Source organism: Caretta caretta, chromosome 9, assembly GCF_965140235.1.
Source record: "Caretta caretta isolate rCarCar2 chromosome 9, rCarCar1.hap1, whole genome shotgun sequence".
In the NCBI taxonomy this organism is placed as follows: Eukaryota; Metazoa; Chordata; order Testudines; family Cheloniidae; genus Caretta; species Caretta caretta.
The window spans coordinates 61,423,301-61,446,965 of record NC_134214.1 but is presented as its reverse complement, the minus strand read 5'-3'; the positions used below and the strand labels follow the sequence as shown (position 1 = coordinate 61,446,965).

At 48.5% G+C, this 23,665-nt stretch overlaps 1 protein-coding gene across 6 annotated transcripts in view; it reads left to right on the top strand.

Moving 5' to 3' along the window:
• Positions 1-23,665, top strand: part of ELF4 (E74 like ETS transcription factor 4) — a 38,812-nt gene that overhangs the window by 7,253 nt on the left and 7,894 nt on the right. The window contains exons 2-4 of one of the 6 annotated variants that reach the window (XM_075132363.1): positions 5,798-5,886; positions 12,838-13,024; positions 18,378-18,664. The exons of 1 other annotated variant lie outside the window; for it this stretch is intronic. In XM_075132363.1, the coding sequence (XP_074988464.1) occupies positions 18,593-18,664 (72 nt within the window). In that variant the 5' untranslated portion in view covers positions 5,798-5,886; positions 12,838-13,024; positions 18,378-18,592. Of the gene's footprint in view, positions 1-5,783; positions 5,887-12,837; positions 13,025-18,377; positions 18,665-23,665 lie in introns of all 6 variants that reach the window. 4 more of the 6 variants (XM_075132364.1, XM_075132366.1, XM_075132365.1 and 1 more) reach the window with 4 other exon arrangements.

The following is a 23,665-nucleotide window of genomic DNA, read 5'->3' as shown; positions in this document are numbered from 1 at the left end:
ATATGGACAATATTTGGAGAAATGAAAGCAGTTCAGGTGACTCAGGGGTAGCTTAGGGATGGGGGCCAAACAAATGGGAGATTGCATGGATGTATTGCCATTCCATTTTAGTCTCTAGATTGAACTTTCCATTAATATTGTCGAAGGGAGGGAGGTGTCATTTTCTATAAATTGGCTGATGGTCAAAATCCCTTTCCTAATCCAAATTGGCCGAATGATGGGGTTGCCTTTTAGACAGAGTTCTGAGTTACCTCCGATAGAGGCCTTGGTGTGTAGAAGGGGGTGATCTTTAACTTCAGCAGACATTGTACGCCAGGTGTTTCTGGCTGCTGTAATCTGGTTGGTATTAGTTGCTCTTTAGGGAATCGGTCATAATCCTAGTGCAGTGCACTGGAAAGGGGTTAAGGTGTGATCAATTCTACTTCCAGCTGAAGCCAGTCGGGGGCTCCGCAGCATGAGGGAATCAGGTGCTGCGCTGCTTGGATAAGAATTATTGCCTGACGGTGAAGTGTAACATTGGGAAATCTGAACCCACCTGTACTGACAGGGAGCTATAATCTGTGTAAGGAAATTCTGGGCTTGTTGCCAGCACCCACAAAGAAGGGCATGGACCTGGTGTTCATTTTGGTAAATTAAAAGGGAGGAATATGGCTAGGGAGGGAGGTCAGAATCTCAATGATCCTGAGCAGGTTCAGGATGTTGGTTTGTCCCCAAAGGGGGAGAGGCAGTGCCTGCCACCTGCTGAAATCATTTGCTAACTGCATGATTAATGGGGCTAGATTAACCTGGAGTATGTTTTTAATTTCCTTAGGGAACAGATGCCAAGATGCTGTTGCCACCTAAATGTCCCTATAGGAGACCCATTTCCAACTAAATCCAATGAGATCTTCATTGTTTTCAATTTATCTCAAGTGATCTGGTAGCCAGAGAATTTGCCAAAGTTATCTATCGTTTTTAGGATATTTGGAATAGATTGATCCAGATGTCGTCTGCATATAGAAGGATTTTTGTCTCCTGAGACCCTGATTTGATCCCTTGGCATTCCCTAATTAGTACTGCAAGTGATTCTAATGCTAAATTGAAAAGGAGGGGAAGAGGGGGAATCCATATCTGGTTCCCTGAAACAGATCAAAGGGCAGGGGGTGCTATTTGTTTGGGTACAAGAGTTGGAATATAACAGGTTTATCCAGGAAAATAAAGAATTTCCCCAACCCAAATTTATCCAGGGTAAGCAACAGGTATTGCCACTTCACCCTGTCAAAGGCTTTCTGTGCATGGAGTGAAATGATTGGGTGGGAATTTCTAGAATGCCAGTGGAAAGCCATTAGGGTGACCAGACAGCAAATGTGAAAAATCGGGAGAGGGGCCGGGGGTATAGGAGCCTATATAAGAAAAAGACCCAAAAATCAGGACTGTCCCTATAAAATCAGGACATCTGGTCACCCTAAATGCCATAACGTTAATCAATTGACGTCTGTTACCTAAACCAGGCCTTTTAAAAATAAACCCCACTTGATTGGGGTGAACCACATCATTCATTACTTGTTCAAGTCTCTTGGCCAATATTTGTGAAAGCATTTTTGTATGGATACTGATTAGAGAGATGGATCTGTAGCTATTACACTTTCCCACATCCTTACTCGGTTTAAGTAGTGCTAATTAGGGCTTCCCGCACAGAAGGCAGCACCATATCTTTCTTTTTAGGCATCTTTGTCCATATATAATAGCTTAGGAGCCAGCATTTCTTTGAGACTTTGATAGAATTCTGTCAGTAGGCCACAAGGGCTGAGGGTCTTGCTCAGACTCATTTCCTCCATGGCCTTAATTATTTCCTCTGATTGCAAGGGAGAGTCTAGTCTGGCCTACTCCTCTTCTGAGGTTTGTGGGAGTATAACAGTTTTAACACAAGTATTCAGTTCTTCTGGGTCAGGTGGTGAATCATTATAGTAAATGGTAGAATTTCAAAAACTGATCACTGAGCTTTTTTTGATTAGTCGTAATCTGCCCTGGTGCTGATTTTGAGTCATACTATTCATGATCTTTGACCTCTCACTTGTAATCTGTATGTGAGAAAGCTCCCTGCTCTCGCCCCAGACTCCCACTAGGTTTGTGTGAGTCTAACAAGAGCAAAATCGGCCTGAAGTCGACCAATTGCCTTGCTGCTGAAGGTGAATTGTTTAAGATTCCCTTGGGTGGGGCAGTTTGCACATTCTAAATCCAGAGCTTGATTTGTTTGGTTAGCCTGGCTAGCCCTCTTCCTATCAGCTGAGTAGGCAGTGGTCCTGCCCCTAATAAAAGCTGTTAGTGGGTGTGACAATCCAGGCTAACGAGTGGGTGTGTCACCCCTGCCCTCTAACCTGGAGTGCCATTTACCATGCCTTGCTGCTGCAACCTCCAACCTGGACTCCTCACAAACAGTATCCAGCAGTAAGTCACTCCCAGCCATGTCTCTGTGTGTGCGGCAGCCAGACAGCCACACCTTGGCTCTTATCAGCCAGGGTTATGCTGCAGGGTGACTCCAACACATCCCCAGTCCCAGATCTTCTCCCCATAAATGTATGTCCTGTACTGCCCAGTCCTCTCCTGGACAGTACAAATATGATAAGTCCATTATTCCTTTAAGGGAATAATATGCACACAACTTGTTACCCAAATGGAGTTACCCAGACACTTCAGCTTGAACACACTGGATTAGACAAAACAGTAAAACAAATTTATTAACGACAAAGAGAGAGATTTCAAGTGAGTACAAGTGATGAGACTAAAAGCCAGAAATAAATCCATGATATGCCTATAAATCCACAGTACGCCCACATCTTGACTACTGTGTACAGTTGTGATCGCCCCATCTCATAAACGATATATTGGAATTGGAAAAGGTTCAGAAAAAGGCAACAAAAATGATTAGAGGTATGGAACGGCTTCCTTATGAGGAGAGATTAATAAAACTGGGACTTTTCAGCTTGGAAAAGAGATGACTAAGGGGGGATATGATTGAGGTCTATAAAATCATGACTGGTCTGGAGAAAGTAAATAAGGTCTGGAGAAAGTAAATAAGGAAGTGTTATTTACTCCTTCTCATAACACAAGAACTAGGGGTCACCAAATGAAATTAATAGGCAGCAGGTTTAAAACAAACAAAAGGAAGTATTTCTTCACACAACTCACAGTCAACCTGTGGAACTCTTTGCCAGAGGATGTTGTGAAAGCCAAGACTATAACAGGGTTCAAAAAAGAACTAGATGAATTCATGGAGAATAGGTCCATCAACGGCTATTAGCCAGGATGGGCAGGGATGGTGGAGGGATAAGCTGGGAATGAGCAACAGGGGATGGATCACTTGATGATTACCTGTTCTGTTCATTGCCTCTGGGACACCTGGCATTGGCCACTGTCGGAAGACAGGATACTGGGCTAGATGGACCTTTGGTCTGACCCAGTATGGCTGTCTTATGTTCTTAAATGGTTACAAGAAAAATAAAGATAATACACTTACTGGTGCCTAACTTAACAAACTACATGAGATTCAAAGCAAAGGTTTCTCACCACTTGCTTTCAGCAGTCTTACTGACCAAACTCTGTAGGTCAGGACCCTTCCCCCAGAGTCCAACAGCTGCTTCCTCTGTCTCTTCAGGTGCAGTGAATGCAATAGGTGGGGAGAGAAAGAGGGGTGCCTTGGGGTGTTTGTCCCTCCTTTCTATAGTTTCAGTCCCCCTCTTGAAAAAACATTTCCAGATGAGATCCAGGAGACAAAGTATCTATGTGGAAGGATGTTCCCTGCTGTTTCTCCTTCACCTGTTTGAGCTGCCTTTGTCTTCCCTTCTTGCTCGATGACTCTGCTTACTGCATAAATACAAATTAAGGCAAGCACACCTTCCTTTCTTTAGGGCAGACCTGTTTACCGACTTGTGTTTGGGCAGGGCTGTGGGGTTTGGAACGTGTGTTAATAACATCATGCAGGGGAATCTTATAACTTCGCCCACAATGTTGCCATACATGTTTTACCATGACAATACATCCAGCAAATTATGAGTTTTCAAATGATACCTTATAAAGCATACTTTGTACTAAGATTATTACAGTAGTGTGGAGAATGTGAATACAGGGATGTGTTCCATCACACACAAATGTTTATCTTTCAAAAGAAAGGAGTTCAGTCTCCATCTTTTACAAGGCCAATTTGTCTTGGGAGGGGAAAAATTTAGTATCACTGGTGCATGATCAGAGATTGTGATAGACTTGATTTGATTATTAAGTACTGAGTCCACCAGATTCATAGAAATCAGGAAGAAATCTATTAATGAATATGTAGAATGTAGGAAGGAAAACCAGTAAAAGCCTTTGTTGCAGGGTTCAGCAATTGTTATACATTTTTAAACCCTAATTCTTGCATAATGTATCTTGTATTTTTCTACAATGGGATTGTGTATGCTAGAGTCGGCCTCACTTGTCTAAAAAATGGTTCAACATCTCATTAAAGCTCCTGCTGTGATGAGTGATTCTAGAGGGATATTAATTAATTTGGCAAAAACTTGTTTAAAAAAATTTGGATCCTCTTTATTGGGTCCTTCTATATTAATCAGGGTATACACAGAGTCAGAGATCTTAGCTCTCATCAGCAAAAATCTGCCTTCTTCTTCTTTATTTACATGTAGAATTTGTACAGTGAGTCTTTTGTGAAACAATATTGCCACACCTTTGGCTGCAGAGGAGAAACTGTTACACACTGCTACCCACATCCACCCACTCCTAAATTTCTCTGCCTCCAAGTCATTAAAGTGAGTTTCTTGGAGGATGATAATATCTGCTTTCAGTGTCTTTAGGTGGGTGATAATTCTTTTTCTTTTTATTAGGTGATTCACCCCTTAGTTGGTCCAGGAAACACAATTTATAATATTAGCCATAAGGAGTGTTTAGGCCAAATATTTCTTTCTCAGGTGCCTGAATTGTGTCCTTGCTTGGGCCATTGTTAGCTCCATGTCTAGGCATGGTGCATCTGGGTTCCCTCTCTCCATTCCAGGGACATGAGGGAGAGGGGGAAAGGGTGAGGTAGGGAAGACCAGGAAAGATAAAAGATTAGGTATGATGTGGGAAACAGATAGGAAAAAAAAAACAAAGTGGTCAAAACTGACCAAGGATCACTTTAAAATACATGATTCATATAAAAATGTAAATAGGACCTAAGTCCAAGAGGTTTACCAATGTTGGCCTTGTCACTCAAATGTGAGGAAAAAAATTAGACAAAACAATGTGAATTATAATTAGGAATTGTATAAAACAATTTTTTAGATGCCCAAAAAATCACAATTCTGCAATCCATATAAAGCCTCTTCCATTCAAAAAAGTGAGAAGAAATTAAGAAAGAAAGTGAAAGCAACAATAACAAAATACAAATAAAATACAACAATTGTATTTTAATTTGGAAAAATGAGGACTCTGATAGCAATGAGTACAAATCAGTAGTTAGGAAATGCAGACAATTGACAAAGAAAGCCAAAGGAATCAGTGAAAAATCTACAACCAATGGGTTGAAGGACAATAAGAAAGAATCCATCAGGAACAAAAGAATCCTAAGAAATGCTGAATAGAAAAGAATAGAGCTGTTACTGGACAAGGCCATTACAATTGTCACTAATGGTGCAGAAAAGGCAGAAGAGTTCAATAAACAGTTCTGTCTATAGAAAGAAGCAAGATGATGTACACCTTACAGTGACAATGAAATACTTTCCATTCCAGTTGCAACTAGGCAGGATGTTAAACAGCAATTACTGAACTTAAAACAGTTTTAAATCTGCAGGATCCAACTGACACTCAAGAGTTTTAAAAGAATTGGCAAAGGAGCATCTGGGACATCGATAGTGATATTTAATAATTCTTGGAATATTGGTAAGTGCCAGTGGACTGGAAAAAAGTTAATGTCATGCCTGTATGTAAACAGGGTAAATGGGATGACCTGGGTAACTACAGATGAGTTAGCCTGACATTGATCCTGATCCATAAGTATCTAAATATGGAGGAGATCTCTAAGTGCAGAGGACTCTTTAATGTAGCAGACAAAGGCAGAATAAGATCCAGTGGCGGGAAACTGAAGGTAGTCAGATTCAGACTAGAATGGGGCATAGCAAATGTTTAACAATAAGGGTAATCAACCACTGGATGTGGTAGATCTTCCATCACTTGAAGTCTTGTCATCAAGCCTGAGTATCTCTTTCTGAAAGCTCTGCTCTAGTTGAACCCAAAGTGAGGGGCTGGTTGCAGGAATCCCTGGGTGTACTTAGAATCATAGAAGGTTAGGGTTGGAAGGGACCTCAGGAGGTCATCTAGTCCAACCCCTGGCTTGAAGCAGGACCAATCCCCAATTTTTGCCCCAGATCCCTAAATGGCCCCCTCAAGGATTGAACTCACAACCCTGGGTTTAGCAGGCCAATGCTCAAACCACTGAACTATCCCTTCCCCCTACTACTTCTTTAGCCTGTGATAGACAAGTCCAACTAGATGATCGTAATGGGCCCTTCTGGCCTTAAAATCTCTAGGTGAATTCCTGACCTTTTGGAAGTCCATGGGGGGTTTCCATTGACTTCAGTGAGGCCAGGATCTCACACTATGAGATTTAAGGCTGTACAACTGGGTGCTCAGAAATCAGGAAATAGCAAAGTTAAGGTTGAACACACAACCTTACTCTGTGTACGCAGTATAGTACAGTCTGTAATTACAGGGGCACAGATTATTTTAGATGCACGCTTTTCCATTGCCTTAGATGCACATCTCATATGTCTCAGGTACGGACGGCAGCAAAGTTAATTTGGGACTGGGCAATGTATGCTCTGAGATGGGAGGTTTATCCCGGGCTGGGGAGGGGGTTTGACCCCCCAGGCTGGAAGAGCTGTCCCCAACGCAGGGAGGATTCTTGGGGTGAGAAGGTGCCCCATGCAGAGGTATCACTGCTGTGTTAGCAGCAGCAAACATCCAGGACTCAGTGGATGGAACAGCCACGTTTCTATGAGAAACAGCCATGTGTTGCCCCCCCCCCGCTGCCCGCCCATCTACCGCTGATAATCTGTAAAGTTACCACGGCCCTGTGCATGCTGCATGTTCTGGGAGTGAGATCTGCTGGGAGTTCTCCTAGCTGAGAGACAATCTGGCCCCCCCAAATGGAGATTTCATGTGCACAGGCCCTCCTCTCCCACACAAGAAGTGGAGCTCGCATGGCATATGCTGTGCAGGAGGAAAGGGCTGTGGCTGAGCTTCTTTCTGAGCCTCTTCCTGCCGGGTTTGCACAGCCCTGTCTGAAGGCTCCCTGACAGGAACACAGCGTAAGGAGTTTGCTGTCGCATTTGTGGTCAGTTGGGCAGACGTCCCGCAGCTGAGGCGTAGCTGAGTGCTGTGAGCTGGAGGCCTGGCACAGAATTTCACACATGGTCATGCCCTCCGCAGCCAGAAGCAATGGTTTGGCTTGGTGCCTGGATGCCTTGGGACTGCACTCAAACAGCTGCACAGCCCCTGGGACCCCCTCTGCAGCAGCGATGTAAAGTCCTGTCGGGCACTTTGCATCCTGCCCCCCAAGGACGAGTTCAGTCCCATGGGTGGTCAGGGCAAACCCCCAGAATCACAGAAATTAGAGCTGGAAAAGCCCTTGTCTAGGGAGACATCCAGCACATTCTCCAGTGGCCATGGCAGCATTGCTCTTCACGATACATTTTCTAGTATCTCTTGTGCTCTTTTAAACCCAGCCATGGAGCTTCCAGCCCTTCCCTCCATTAATGCATGTTCCTGACATGAGAAATGGGCTGAGGCACTGATCTTCTGCATATCACAATGGTACATGTGGGGTTGTCTTGAAGGAGCTGCAGAGGACAATAGTCAGAGATAGAGCCCTTAACAGGATGGGAGAATAGCCCCCTGCACCAGCCTAGGTCCCTGAAGCAGGCCCCTGAATGGCTTACCTAGAGGTGAAAGGCTCTTACCCCATCTCTGAGCTGCCCCTGAGCCAGACTGAATTGAACTGGCCCTGTGGAGGTGAAAGGCCCAGCCCTCATCTCTTGTAGCACCCACTCCGCACAAAATATGTTTTAAATGCTTGATCCTAAACAAATGCAACTTGTTACCATCCACCTGGGAGAAAAGTAACCCGAGACCCAGCTATTCAGCAGGGCAGAAAAGGGGGGAACAGGGGTGGCAGGAGAGATGGACACAAATCCATGGTGTGAGTGTGGGCACCAAGGTAGATCACTGTGGTTCTAGGCTGCATGCTGAACACAGAGACCGCCTACCGTGGAGCAGGGTGGCCAGAGTCCCAGCTGGGGTGTCACTGCTCCTCTCAGAACCAGAACCGATCCAGGCAAATTAGTGGGAGTGCAAGGGTGACAAACTCCTAGTTTCGCTGATCTGTGCAGAGAGACTAACCGAATTCAGCCTGGCTATCCAAAGGCATCAATGCGGAGAAGGAAGCAATACAAGGCAGTAGAGTTTCTAATGGACCCATCACTGCAGTAAGTAGGTGCCAGAGTTAGGAGCAAGGAGTTGAAATCAAGAAAATGAACGTGCCGCTGAATCTCAGGAGAGGCTTCCTGCTTGGAAGAGTGGGATGGAGGCCACACTGTTTTGGCTTTTTAAAACTGGAAACTATTCAGAGAGAAATACTGTCAGTTAGGCAGGACAATCTATTTCCCTCAGAAAAAAATGCAACGCAACCCAAAGAGTCTATCTAGGAAACCATTAGCTTGTTGAAGTTAAAGTTCCTATATCAACCTTAACGCTGCCCCTCATCCCAACCATCAAAGAGCTGGGTATTCTGATGACATGATGCTCATTCACACAAAAGAATTGTCATTCCTGCGGTGTGGCTTAGCCACATCTTTGTTACAGCAGTGTCCCAAAGCAGTGCTCGCTGAGAATTTTTTCAGTTTGATTCTCTGATGGAAAAGACTCTTTGGAACACTTTGGCTAAAGACATGGCGGGGAACAGCTGCAATTCCCTCTCCTGGTCTCACGCCACTGTTCTGCCACCAAGGCTAGATCCACAAAAGGATTTAGGGGCCTAATTGCTATGTTAGGTACCTAAGTCCAAAATTTAGATCCTCACAACCCCTTCTCAGCTGCTGATTTGCTCTAAAGGTGTGTAAATTCCCATGGCACCTACATTTCTGCTGGTGGCATGCACAAAGCTACCTAAATTCTGCTGCCACTGAGCTGCCCAGTGTCTAAGCCCTGGTGGGATCCTCAAACTAGAGGTTTCTCCGCCTAGTTTGCTTGCAAGGCCCCAGCCAGTAGCATGCATAGAGGCTTCCTTGGAGCACATCCACAGAATCAGCCCCTGCACCAAGCCCCTCTGGTGGCCATGTTGGGATGTGAGAGACCCACATTCAAATTCCCAGTCTGCCTGAGTCAGAGTGGGGACAGGAACTTAGGTCACCTGTCTCCCAGGTGAGCCCCCTGCCAATGGGGCATTCGGGGGCAGGTCTCTCCCTGTTGAAGCTGTTCCATGGGGTATAGGACAGAGCAAGTGTCACTCCTGTGTTTCTAACCCCACCCATGAGCTCTGATTGGCACAGCTCCCGAGGAGTGGGTCATGCAGAACTGCTGCCCCCTACTGGCGGCTTTCTAAAGAACATCAGGAAATGGCACTGAGCGGGCTGAGGAATGGCCCTGCTCTAGAAATGAGCTGCAGCCAGGTGCTACACATGGGTTACGTGAGGTTTGGAAGAGGTGACGGTTTTCACATGGATGGAACCAGTGTCTCCAAAAGTGCTGAGCGAGACCCCTGCAGGTTCAGTGCAGTTTGTACCCAGCCATTCTGGGTACAGCTGTTCCCAGAAAGAGATGCTGCCATTTTTTAAGCTCTAGAACTCAAAACCCAGTGAATGGCTGCTTTCCCAAGGGACCCCAGTAGCTGCAGGCCCTGAAGTGCCCCAGGAGACCCGGCGAGAGCGGGCTTAGCGTGGAAGTGTGGTAGAACCTGACCTGTGCAGTCCCTGCTCTCTGCTCTGGGCCCAGAGAGCTTTGACTTCTATTAAATGGAGCCAAACGCTAAGCTTGGGCCCTACCAGCACTGCTGAGGCCTGTCTGGCTGGCCCTGCCACTGTCTCTTGAGTCTGCTTGTTGGGTGCCCTGGCAATTTGTGCTGCACGGGGCAGTGCCAGGTTGCCCTAAACACTCCTACAGGACAGACTTGGGGACTGCACTTACATTTCCAAAAGGAGAGGAGCCCTGCAATGCCAACTTCCACTGCACAGTGTCAGCTCTCTTCCCGGGCTCCTCTCAGCCATAGTGGTGGAGCTGTGGGGCACAGATCTCGCAAGGAAAAGTGAGCAGGAAAATCAGAAATTTATTTTAAATAGAGAAAAGTACCAATGGGCAGTGGCATGTGCAGGGGGCTCAGGGCGTGTGCAGGAGGCTCAAAGTGCATGTACTACGAGGGCTGAGCAGGGGGCTCGGGGCACATGCACCATGAGGGCTGAGCAGGGGGCTCGGGTCGCATGCACCACGAGGGCTCTGCAAGGAGCAGTAGTGGTGTTTTTGTGTAATGCTGATGTATAATGTGCAACAGGTGTGTGTGCAAGAGACTCCTAAGAGAAGCATGCGGGCGCCATAGGGGGTGAGTGCTCCAGACAGCTGGGCCTGGGGCTCTTTAAGCTTTGTGACTTTCCCAAGGGGACAAAGCTCAGCATGTCACAGCTGAAGGCCTCTGGAGGGAGCATGTTGTGAGTGCTGGCTTACCTGCTTTCACAGGTGTGCTTGGTGTCATGTATCAGATGTTTCAGAGTAACAGCCGTGTTAGTCTGTATTCACAAAAAGAAAAGGAGGACTTGTGGCACCTTAGAGACTAACCAATTTATTTGAGCATAAGCTTTCGTGAGCTACAGCTCACTTCATCGGAAGTGAGCTGTAGCTCACGAAAGCTTATGCTCAAATAAATTGGTTAGTCTCTAAGGTGCCACAAGTCCTCCTTTTCTTTTTGTATCAGATGTTGACTGATTACAGACATTCCACCCCAGAGAGAGAAATAAAGACGTGGTCTCTTTAAGAAACTTGAATGGACTGTTTACTCTGGCTGTTCTCTGCTCAGATAACGTGTATGACAGACAGCACCACAATTAAGCATTCCATTCCATCTCTCCCTTTAAATTCTACATCCCCACCAAAATTTACACTCTCTCGCTGGCTTTGAAGTTCAGGAGGTATCAGTCTAAGTGTCTCTGAATTGTACGGGTTTTCTAGTGACAAGACCTGAACGAATAACAACTTGGTCCCTTGTCTGTCCATGAGTTGTATTGACTGGCTCTGGTCGATTTGGAATCTTTGAGTCTTCTTTTTCTTGTTCCGTACCCGCCATCGGTAGCTTTCGCTCTGTTGATGGTTCTTTCTGAGGAACAAACTGTAGATGTCAATGGTTTCTGTTGAACTCTTCGCTGTTGGTCTCAATCACACATAATTTGAGTGATTAGTTTTCTTTATAACAGCTGTACTTGTCCATCCTTTTTCTCCTTCTAGTTTGACATGAACATGGTCACCAGGTTCTAGACTTGGCAGGTCTCTGAGTGACGTGTTGTAAAAGTGTTCAGAAACTCTTGTGCCCTTTTAGCTGATGTGGCTACTCTCTTCATGTCTGGGCACTTTGCAGATAGGTCTTTTTCCAAAGTCAGAGCAGTAGTTCTGAGTTGTCTCCTCATTAGGAGTTGTGCTGGACTATATCCAGTAGCTGGTATCAGAAGAGCAAGGAATGGATCATCCTGCAGTAGGATTTTCTTGGCTGTCTGTACAGCTCTCTCAGCCTCTCCATTCACTTGTGGGTAATGTGGGCTGCTAGTAATACAATCAAAATGACATTTCATTTGGAATGACAAATTCTGCTGCAGTGAATTGTACTCCACTGACTGTCGCTAGTTGTTCTGGAATACTGAAGTGAGTAAAAGTGCACTTCAGTTTTTTGATACCATTGCAACATGTTTTGTATTTCATGTACATTATTTCTATCTGGAAAAATAGTCACTCTATTGTTCAGGATTGTCTCCTAAAGTTATTTGTACTGGATCTAATTTCAATATCATCTACTATTGAAGCACTCCGTTGAGTTCTTCATCCTGGTTGTCATGCTGTGGCTGAGAAGGTTGCTGGTCTTTGATCCTTTGATCACATGCACTCTGAATATAAAGCTTTTATCTTGTAAGTTGTTTCTGTGGTGAACTGGCCTGTGCAGTTCAGAATATCTCCAGGGCTAGTCAGAGCTGTGTCAGGTGACTTCAGCTCTGGGAGGGGTTGAAGGTGATTGGAAGTCCCTTCTGAGATGACTGTGACGTGCACTCCTGAGTCAATTTTAAAGTCAATAGTCTTGCCATGAATATTTAGTTTCACTCTCCAGGTAGACTCTGTGTCATCACACATGATAGAGCCCAGGAACAATATCTCCTTGATTGGCTGTAATGTGAATCAACTCCCTGACTGCCTTAGTATGGGGAACACTGCAAAATGTCCATATTTTATGCATTTATGACATTTTGCACCTTTGGCTGGACATACATCTCTTGGGCTATGAATTTTCCCACACTTTGTATATTTAGTCTGAAAGGCTTTGTAGTTAGCCTGGAATTTCTCTCTCCTTGCCTCAGGGCTTTTATGATGATGACTTCTAGCACTCATGCTGCTCGTGTTTGCTGCTTCTAAGCTAGTTTCTAGTTTGTCTAGTTTGTTAAGTTTGTTTTGCTGCCACAATTTCATAGTTTGCTTTGCTATTTGAATAGCTGTGTGTAGGGTTATGTCTGGTTTTCATTATAGCTGCTGTGACCGACTATAATCTGTAACCAATAACCAATCTATCTTTAATATTTTCATATTTTACAGGCCCCAAATAACAGTTTTCAGCCAATGCATGTGAAGCTCTGATAAAAGATTCAACAGATTCCCCAGTTGTGGAATTCTGTGGTGAAAACGTGCCCTTTTATAAACCACATTTCTCTGAGGTGCAAGGTGTGCATCAAACATAGCCAGAACACTTTCCCAGTCATCTTTGTGACTGTCTTCGGTAAAGGTAAATGCTCTGCCATCTCTCCCATAACATACATTGCAGAAAAAAGGAGTACTTGTGGCACCTTAGAGACTAACAAAGTATACCTGGATGTCTCCAGTGTTCTTGTGGAGTTTGGTTGCAATGTGAAATCTTGCAAAATGCTGCTTCCAGTCTGTCCATTGTGAAGGTCTGTCAAAGGTGAAGTTCCCTGAAGTTGAAGTTCTCTGGCATGTTGGTGAGAGCGACCCTGCAATCTTTCTTGCTGCTTTTCTTCTGTTTCTGTTCTCTGGCACTGGCTAGACTGCCTTTACCTTTGTTGCATGTCATGTATCAGATAGTGACTGGTTACAGAGTTTCCACCCCAGAGGGATACTTGAAGATGTACCCTCTTTAAGAAACTTTAATGCACTGCCAGCTAGGGCGGTTCTGTGCTCAGATAAGGTATACGATACACTCTCAGGTGTCCAAGTAGTCTGGGGGACACTGATTTTATTTGGCTAATCAGGACTTCTGCTAATCAAGAGAGCAGGAGCCACGCAGCCATAGGGTGGCCTTTCCTGCAGTCCTGGCTAGGAGTCTCTGCTCTACCCTGCTCATTCACTCCTGTGACAGCAGGACTGCAGAGGACTCCCTCCGTGCAGGGCCAGTGGCACCCGATCCCTGCCAGTACAAGGTGAAAGGGGGAGGTTGTGCTTCTGGTGGGGCAGAGGAAAGACCCCCGGCCAGGACTCTGCTCTGCCCACCAGGACTGCAGCCTTCCCTGCACCTTGTGCTTGCAGTGATCGGGTGTCACCCATCCTGCAGCAGCTCAGGAAATCTCTTCAGCTCTGCTGTCACACAGCTGTGCTCACTCACTCCCATAACAGTGGGGCTGCAGAGGGCTCCTTGTGTTGCTGGAGGAGCCATTCAGCAGCAGGGTGGCCTCCCCCCGGCTGGGGGCTTGTCCTTCTCCTCCTCCTTGCAGTCCTGACTGGGGTCTCTGCTCTGTTACCTGAACCTCTGCATTAGCCAAATCCCTTCCTTGCTCCCTCCCACTCCCCATGAAATGCATGCTGCAGAGGGCATGTATAGTGTGTCTCCCTTCCTTGCCCCCCCATGAGATCCACACTGCAGATAGGGTTGCCAACTTTCTAATTGCACAAAACTGAACACCCTTGCCCTGTCCCCTGCCCTGCCCCTTCCCCAAGGCCCTGCCCCTTCTGAGGCCCTGCCACCACTAACTCCAGCCCCCCTCCCTTCATCGCTCACTCTCTCCCACCCTTACTCACTTTCACTGGGCTGGGGCAGGGGATTGGAGTGCAGGAGGGGGTGAGGGCTCCAGCTGGGGCTGTGGGCTCTGGGGTGGGGCCAGAAATGAGGGGTTCAGGGTGCAGGAGCAGGTGAGGGCTCTGGGCTGGGGCTGGGTATGAAGGGTTGGGGGTGCAGGAGTGGGCTCTGGGCTGGGACAGGGGGTTGGAGTGCAGGAGGGGGTGTGGGGTGCAGGGTCCAGGAGGGACTTTGGGTGGAGGAGGGGGCTCAAGGATGGGGTAGGGGGTTGGGCTGCAGGGAGCGGTGCAGGGTGTGGGCTCTGGGAGGGAGTTAGGGTGTGGGAGGGGGTTCTGACCTGGGGCAGGGGGTTGGGGTGCGGACGGCGCTTACCTCAGGCAGCTCCCAGTTGGTGGTGCAGTGGGGCTAAGGCAGGATCCCTGCCTGCCCTGGCTCCGCACTGCTCCCAGAAGTGGCCAGCATGTCTTGCCCCTAAGTGGAGGAGCGGCTTCCCATCGGTGTGGGGCAGCACGTAGAGCTTCCCTATTTGCCCCTGCGCCTAGGGGCTGGACATGACAGCCATTTCTGGGAGCCGCACAGAGCCAGGGCATGCAGGGTGCCTGCCTCAGCCCCACTGCGCCGTCAACCAGACTTTTAGCAGCTTGGTCAGCAGTGTTGACCGGAGCCGCTAGGGTCTCTTTTCGACCGGGCGTTCCAATTGAAAACCAGACACCTGGCAACCTTAGCTGCCGAGGGTACGCTTTGCATGTCTCCCTTCCTTGCACCTCCCCCTAGAGTTGCCAACTTTCTAATCACACAAAACTGAACACTCCTGCCCCGCCCCTGCCCCAAGGCCCTGACCTTGACCCGCCCCTTCTCTGAGGCCCTGCGCCCTATCACTCCATCCCCCTCCCTCCCTCACTCACTCTCCTCCACCCTTGCTCACTTTCACCAGGCTGGGGCAGGGGGTTGGGGTGCGGGAGGGGGGTGAGGGCTCTGGCTAGGGGTGAAGGCTCTGAGGTGGGGCTGGGGATGAGGGAATTGGTGTGCAGGAGGGGGCTGGAGCAGGGGTTGGGGTGCGGGAGAGGATTCGGTGTGTGGGGTCCAAGTGGCACTTACTGCGTCTCCCGTGAAGCAGTCACCAGGTCCCTGCAGCCCCTAGAAGCATGGGTGGCCAGGGAGCCTCCATGCACTGCCCCTGCCCCAAGGCCTGAGTCCACAGCTCCCATTGGCTGGGAACCGGGACCAATGGGAGCTGCGACAGTGGTCAAGGAGGCTCCGTGCGCTGCCCTCACACCTGCAGGCGCCGCCCCTGCAGCTCCCATTGGCCGAACATGTGTCTAGGGGCTACAGGGAACTAACTGGCAGCCGCCTCTGGGAGCCACGTGGAGCTAGGGCAGGCTTAGCCCCGGCCCCCTGCTGTGCTGCCAACTGGACTTTTAATGACCCAGTCAGCGGTGCCAACTAGAGCCACCAGGGTCCCTTTTTGACCGGGCATTCCAGTTGAAAACCGGACACCTGGCAACCCTCCCCTCGCCAGTACCCCCATGAGATGCATGCTGCAGAGGGTGCGTATCGCTGTCTCACATGCTGCCGGACAGAAGGGATTCCAGATAATGCAAAGGTCCTAATAAGAGGGGTTCAGATACATGGCACTGTACCGTATCATGCACGGTGCTACCTAGTGGCTAACCATTCTAATCGTTCAACTTTCCATTCCACTCGAAGCTCAGTGCCCGGCTCTCGGATGCAGTGGCTGCTTTGCAGCTGGCATGGTTGTGCTGATGTGTGAAGCCGCAGCACTTGGCAGAGTTGCACAAAACTGCTTTTTTCTTCTCTATGGAGTCTGGACGTGTTTTGCCATTTGTCCTGCTGTGTTGCGTTTGTCAGGGATTCGCCCCAGAGCTGCAGCAGGGGGTAGGGTCTGCCCCCAGTCGCCTCCCTTTGCATGAGATGGTTGCTAGATCAGCTGTCCCCTCCAGCTTTGAGCTGTCTCGGCAGGAGGCTGCGGGGTGACATGTTTGCTGGATTTTGGTTTCAGTTTCCTATTGAATCTATTTTGAGGCTGACGTTTCTATTTGTGCCTGGGAGCAGAGAGTGCAAACATGCAAATGCAGAACACAAAGCACTGTGCTCAGCCACTGCAGTCTGGGCAGCCTTTCCTAGCACGACCCCCACTTGCACGTTGCAGGCCTGCCGGCAATGCAACAGCACACAACCTCAACTGCATGGAACTAGGGCGACCAGACAGCAAGTGTGAAAAATTGGGACGGGGGTGGAGGGCAATAGGAACTTATATAAGAAAAAGACCCAAAAATCGTACTGTCCCTATAAAATCAGGACATCTGGTCACCCTACATGGAACAGACATGGGAATAGCTGCACTTAGGAACAAGGCTCCCTGCTCTCATTGCCAAGAGATACTAATACCTTGCTCTGACAGCCCTTTTCAACTGCAGATCTCAAAACGATTTAGAAAGTAGGTCAGCATCCTTATCCCCATTTTACAGATGGGGAAACTGAGGCACAGAGGGGTGCAGGAACATGCCCAAGATCACCTAGCAGGCCAGTGGTAGAGCTGGGACTAGAACTCAGCTGTCCCGTGTACTCGTTCAGTGCCCTATCCACTAGGCCACACTGCCTCTCTTGTGTTATAGCATGGCACCAGCTGGGCTGTTACTGAGGCTGAGCATGGTTTCCTGTTTAAAGATGGGCTCTTCGTGCTCTAAAATCCACATGCTGACTTGGATTGGCTTGAAATTTCTTATGCCTCGTGGTGGGGGAAGATGAAGATCCACCTTTGGGTTTATTTGAACAAGAGGTTCCTTTGTTATATTCCCCCCCCCAAACCAGCATTTTACAAAATCATCTTGTTCTTCTACCATTTTTTGCGCACCCCCGGGGCTCAAAAAAGGGCTTGGCTCTTCCCCAAATTGAGCTCGGTCACAAGGATTTCTCTCTGCTTGGACATGACACCCACTGCCCGTTTGGGGAAGTGATAGAGAAAGGCAGTCAGTGTAAAGTTTGTACCCTGCGTTGCCGAACTACTGCACCTACAAGTGAAAAGCACTTGTGCAGTGAGACAGGCTCTGCTGGAACCAGAACATTGGCAGGTGGTGTGTTGCCACAGTACTGGGTACCTCATGGCGACATGCTGTGGGCATTGAACTGAGCCCTGGCCTTGGCAGCTCTCAGGGAACGTGTGTGGGGCACCTTGCTCTATGCCTACACTCTGCAGGGAGCCTGGGGGGAGCCTGGCCCCGAGATGAAAATGTCTGGTTTAAGAATGCAGAATGCGCTGCAATTCCTCTGCTGACTCTGCTTTAACTTCAGCAGAGTGACAAGGAAATTAGCACTGATTAATAGAGGGAAGACGAACGACTCTAGTAAGCAGTTAGGGTAAAGAAATCATGTTTCCTGAATATTGGGATTGGTTTGTGATGCACTGCCCCCCGCATGAGCTGCTCAGAACACGTTCCAATTCTTATCACCCTGTTTGGTGCAGAGCTGGGGAATATCGGGGGTCAGAGCAGTGAGGAGAATGTGGGAGGTTGGGAAAGAGGCCTGGAGACTGCGGGGAGGGGGAGGCCTGGGGAGTGCAGGGGCGGGGAGCATGCGGGGCTGTGGGGCCTGGGCAGTGCGGGGTCAGGGAGTGTGTTGGGGAGGTGGAGGCCTGGGGATGGTGGGGCGGGGGAGGCCTGGGAATTGCAGCGTGGGGGGAGGGAGGCCTGGGGAGGGGTGCCAACCCTCCAGACTTGGCCTGGAGTCTCCCGGAATCGGCCTCCATCTCCTGGTGACTACAGAAAGCAATCCAGGAGATTTTAGTAGGATATTTTAAGAAAATGACATTACATCATGTTCGGGGGAAAAATCTCCTGGAATAGCTTCAGTCAGAGTTGGCAACCCTAGGCGTGGGAATTGCAGGGTTGGGGAGCATGTGGGGCCTCAGGAGTGTGGGGGTAGGGAGTGGGGGAGGGTGGGGAGGCCTGGAGAATATAGGGGCAGGGAGCAAGCAGGGGAGTGGGGCCTGGGGACTGTGGCGTGGGGAGCCCTTGGGGAGCCGATGAGCTGCTCCCTCTGGCTGGCTCCCGCACAGTAGAGCAGTAACATCTCTTTCTCTCTCTGGCAGGCCCTGGCCTGTGGTGACATTGCTCAGCATGCAGCGGTAGCCGAGGGGATCCCTCATCCAGATCCCTGGGCTGGGCCAGTTGTGCGGAGCAGCCTTTCCCTGCCATCCCTATGAAGCTGCGGACAGCTGCAGTCCTGTCACACCGGGTCCCGCAGGGCAAAGGCACCACAGCTCCCTCCATCTCTCCTGCCAGTGCCTGTCTCTGATGCTGGGCCATGTCACTAGCTGCCCACCCCACTGATCTGGGATTTGAATTTGCCAGCAGCAGCTTGGAGGAGATACACCAGGTAGGGTCTAGGGACAGATGCACGCACTCCACTCCCATTCCTACCCTGTCTGCAGTGGGGACCAGCCTCACCGGTGTGTCTGTCTGGGGGCAGGAGGATACTATGAAATGTGCAAGGGGGGGGGCAGTCCTAAATCCCTGCCAGGGGAGGTCGTGTGATCAAACCATAACCCCGCTGGTGCTGTTAGCAGGGGAAGGGCTGCAAATGGGGGCAAGGGTTCCCCCTTGAGAGTCCAGTGGGAATCAGCCAGCTGAGTTTGACTCTGAGCTTGGTGCTTTGGTGCTCTGGGGCTGAGCCCTATGGCAGGATCTTGCCTTAGTACCAGGGGGCAGTGTTTGGCAGGGAATGGGCATTTGCACAATGACTTGTCCCCGCTGGAGTTCTAAGCATCCCAGAGCCCTTTCTGTTGGCTCAGGGGAGCATTTATTTTTCTCCCGACGAGCCTTGTGGGCAGGAGTGAGAAAATCTAAGACAGAAGAATGGCTCCAACTAAATACAGGGAAGCTTGAGGAAAGAATTAAAGAAGAGTTCAGTGTGAACAAGCTAGCAGTAAAAGAACTGTTCTACAGCAAGACTATGCAGCATGACAAAAACGAGGAAGTTGATAGATCAGCCAGAAGAGACAGGACACTGGATGGCTACCAAAGCGAGAGAAGATGAGGAATTGTATAAGAGAGGGGATTCCTAATACCCGAACAACTGTTCTCACAGTTCTCAAACTGTTGTCGTGTTGTGAAGCCCGAGATGATATGATTTTAACCACAGAGGAAGGACCGAGTGTTTCATGTCCAGGCTGTGCTCAGTCAGCCAGAACCACTAACACACATTGCGAGTTGTGAGGAAACAGTGGAGTACTCCCATCTCATTAGGAGTAATTGCTTTTGAGAAAACAAGTAAGACCATAAGTCAGCTGAAGAGAGTGAAAACCCCAAGCTGTGGTAAGATGCACAGTGAAATGTTAAGTGCTGGAAAGGAAGTCATGGTGAATTACATGTGCAGGCTGTGTAGCATGGGCTGGGGAAAGGAGACCTGCCCTAAAGACTGGAGAAGAGGTGTCACCTGTAAAAATCCCTAAAACGGGGACTCAGCCTTTTTGTGTTACGTGGAGTGGGATGACACGTCTCCCTGTACCTGGGAAAGTGTTTTGCACACTCATTTTGAATAGGATGAAAATTGCCGTTTACAAAGTACCCAGGAATGAACAGGCTGGATTTTGATCCGAAAGGTTGTGTTCAGATCAGGTTTTCACCGCCAGGGAAGCTTAGAATACCAGCAGAAGAAGGTTTTTACTTCATTGATTTCACAAATCATTCGACAGTTTCCATAGAAAAGCCCTCTGGAAGATCCCAAGACACTATGGAATTCCAGCAAAAATTGCAAATGGATAAAAGCTTTGTATGACGAGTCTGCGTGGTGGAGACAAGGAACAGTTTAAAATTGTTATTGATGTAAGGTAAGGCTGTGTACTTTCCCCACTTCTCTTCTGTATTGTCTTAGACTTTGTAATGAGATGAGTGACGGAGAGATGGGAGATAAACTGTGGGTCCTAGAGTTTGCAGATGACATAGTCATATGGATACCAACGTGGATGGAATGCAAAGAGTCTTTATGAGCATAAATGTAAAAGCTGCCAATCAGTATTCGTGTCAGTATGCAGGAGACCAAGATTATGGGGATAGCAGAGAATGCTGTCAATATTGACACATGTATGACTGATGGAGAAGAGTATGAAAGAGTTGATGACTTTGGTTAACTTGTAAGTACAATGTCTGCTAATAGCCAGCCCATTAAAGGAGTGAAGGCAAGAACTGGCAAAGCCAGAGAATCATTTTCTCATTTTTTAAACATCTGGAAGAGTAGGAAGACACATTTACACAGTGATGGCAATGCTATTAGAGAGACAAGATGTGAGAGGTCATATCCTTTATTGGACCAACTTCTGTTGGTGAGAGAGCCAAGCTTGTCTCTCTGATATACTGACACAGCTAGGCAGGTGTAAGCCATACGGGCTAAGCAGGCAATCGGGTGTCGCCCTGTTACAGCAAAGACCCAGCTATGGTATATGGAGAGGAGAATGTGGGGAAGCAGCCCAGGCACTCCTGGGGGCTGACAGCTGCTGCAGGGCTGAAGCCAAGGGGCTGGGAGGTGCAGATCGACTCAGACTGAGCCAGGAGTAGCAGGAGGGAGCAGTGCACTCTCCATCAGTGGTTGGCTGCAACTCAGCAGCCCCTGTTCCAGGAGGCTTCTTTAGGAGACACAGTGCTGCCCTCCAGTGGCATGTACCCGCATCTCCCTTGCTCTGGCCACTTTCTGCTCTCATCTGTGGTGTAGCCAGCCAGCCTGCGAGGCCCTTACTCTGCATTCAGAGCAGCGCTACTGGGTGCCAGAGCGGGCCCTGTGCCTGCATCTCTGGAGAGGGTCAGGACTGCTCTCGCAGTGACCCGACAGCAGCGAGTCCTGCAGCAGCCAATCCAAGCACTGGCACTCTGGAATTTGTCCCCCTTGGGGCATTGCTAGGAGTGTGTGGGGCGCCTTACTGTGGGGTGGGGCAGCCACAATGGCTACACTGGCCAGCCATGCACGCAGAGGTGGGGGTGGGGGGTTCTGTGCAGCCAGGCAGCAGAGCCGCTGAGGGATGGGAGCTGTGCAGGGGCTTGGGATTCCTTGTCCCTCCTTCCAACCGAGCGAATGACTGTCTGTTGCATGGGGTGCAATGCATTTCAGGGAGAGAGCCTGCCCCTGGAGAGGTGTGTTTGGAATGTATGGGTGTCGCACTCTGTACCTCAAAGCAAAACCCTGGAACCCCCATAGTCACCACCGTCATGTAACTGTGATCTGTTTTGTACAAAGCATGCCATATAAAATATCCTAGGAAAGGTCATGCTCTGCTGAAACTCGTTGCTCTGTCCAAATATCTGTCATTAGTGTGTATGAAGCTATGAGATTTTGCTATACGGTTGTTACTGAAATATGTTGTAAGTTTGCTAGTGACATACAAAGGACCCCTTTCCAGGAGGGTACTCAACTACCATTAATCAGCAGGGGAGTGTAATCAAGGGATTTACAGTTCAAAGAGGGCTGCCTAAACACCACACAATGGGACTGCTCAACTCTGTATCTCAGTTGCACAAGACCACACCCTGGGGAATTGCCCATCCCAGTGACTCAGCAAAGCCCACCAGGACATGTCTGCGCAAGTGTCTTCTAGGCACACGGACTGAGGATATAAAATAGGGAACAGCAGCAGCATGCCTTGACCTTTCTCCTCCCCTACCTACGCTGGAAGCAACAGGAACGCTGAGAAGACAAAATCTTTAACTGAGGGGACTGGTCTAGGCTTAAGGGAGGCCTGTGTATTAAGAACTGTAACATCCAGTGGGATGAGAAAATTGCTTGATCCAAATACTGCCTAGTGTAATAAGGTTTAAGATTTAGATTGTGCACTTATCTTTTATTTTCATTGGTAACTATCTCTGACCCCTTATGCCTACCACTTATAATCACTTAAAATCTATCTTTCTGTAGTTAATAAATCTGGTTTATAGAATCATAGACTCATAGACTCATAGAATATCAGGGTTGGAAGGGACCTCAGGAGGTCATCTAGTCCAACTCCCTGCTCAAAGCAGGACCAATCCCCAACTAAATCATCCCAGCCAGGGCTTTGTCAAGCCTGACCTTAAAAACTTCTAAGGAAGGAGATTCCACCACCTCCCTAGATAACGCATTCCAGTGTTTCACCACCCTTCTAGTGAAAAAGTTTTTCCTAATATCCAACCTAAACCTCCCCCACTTCAACTTGAGACTATTACTCCTTGTTCTGTCATCTGCTACCACTGAGAACAGTCTAGATTCATCCTCTTTGGAACCCCCTTTCAGGTAGTTGAAAGCAGCTATCAGATCCCCCCTCATTCTTCTCTTCCGCAGACTAACAATCCCAGTTCCCTCAACCTCTCCTCATAAGTCATGTGTTCCAGTCCCCTAATCATTTTTGTTGTCCTCCGCTGGACGCTTTCCAATTTTTTCACATCCTTGTAGTGTGGGGCCCAAAACTGGACACAGTACTCCAGATGAGGCCTCACCAATGTCGAATAGAGTGGAACGATCACATCCCTCGATCTGCTGGCAATGCCCCTACTTATACATCCCAAAATGCCATTGGCCTTCTTGGCAACAGGGGCACACTGTTGGCTCATATCCAGCTTCTCATCCACTGTAACCCCTAGGTCCTTTTCTGCAGAACTGCTGCCTAGCCATTTGGTCCCTAGTCTATAGCGGTGCATGGGATTCTTCCGTCCTAAGTGCAGGACTCTGCACTTGTCCTTGTTGAACCTCATCAGATTTCTTTTGGCCCAATCCTCTAATTTGTCTAGGTCCCTCTGTATCCTATCCCTACCCTCCAGCATATCTACCTCTCCTCCCAGTTTAGTGTCATCTGCAAAGTTTCTGAGGGTGCAATCCACACCATCGTCCACATCATTTATGAAGATATTGAACAAAACCGGCCCGAGGACCGACCCTTGGGGCACTCCACTTGATACTAGCTGCCAACTAGACATGGAGCCATTGATCACTACCCGTTGAGCCTGACAATCAAGCCAACTTTCTGTCCACCTTATAGTCCATTCATCCTTCCCATACTTCTTTAACTTGCTGGCAAAAATACTGTGGGAGACCGTGTCAAAAGTTTTGCTAAAGTCAAGGAACAACACGTCCACTGGTTTCCCCTCATCCACAGAGCCAGTTATCTCGTCATAGAAAGCAATTAGATTAGTCAGGCATGACTTGCCCTTGGTGAATCCATGCTGACTGTTCCTGATCACTTTCCTCTCCTCTAAGTGCTTCAGAATTGATTCCTTGAGGACCTGCTCCATGATTTTTCCAGGGACTGAGGTTAGGCTGACTGGCTTGTAGTTCCCAGGATCCTCCTCCTTCCCTTTTTTAAAGATGGGCACTACATTAGCCTTTTTCCAGTCGTCCGGGACGTCCCCCGATCGCCGA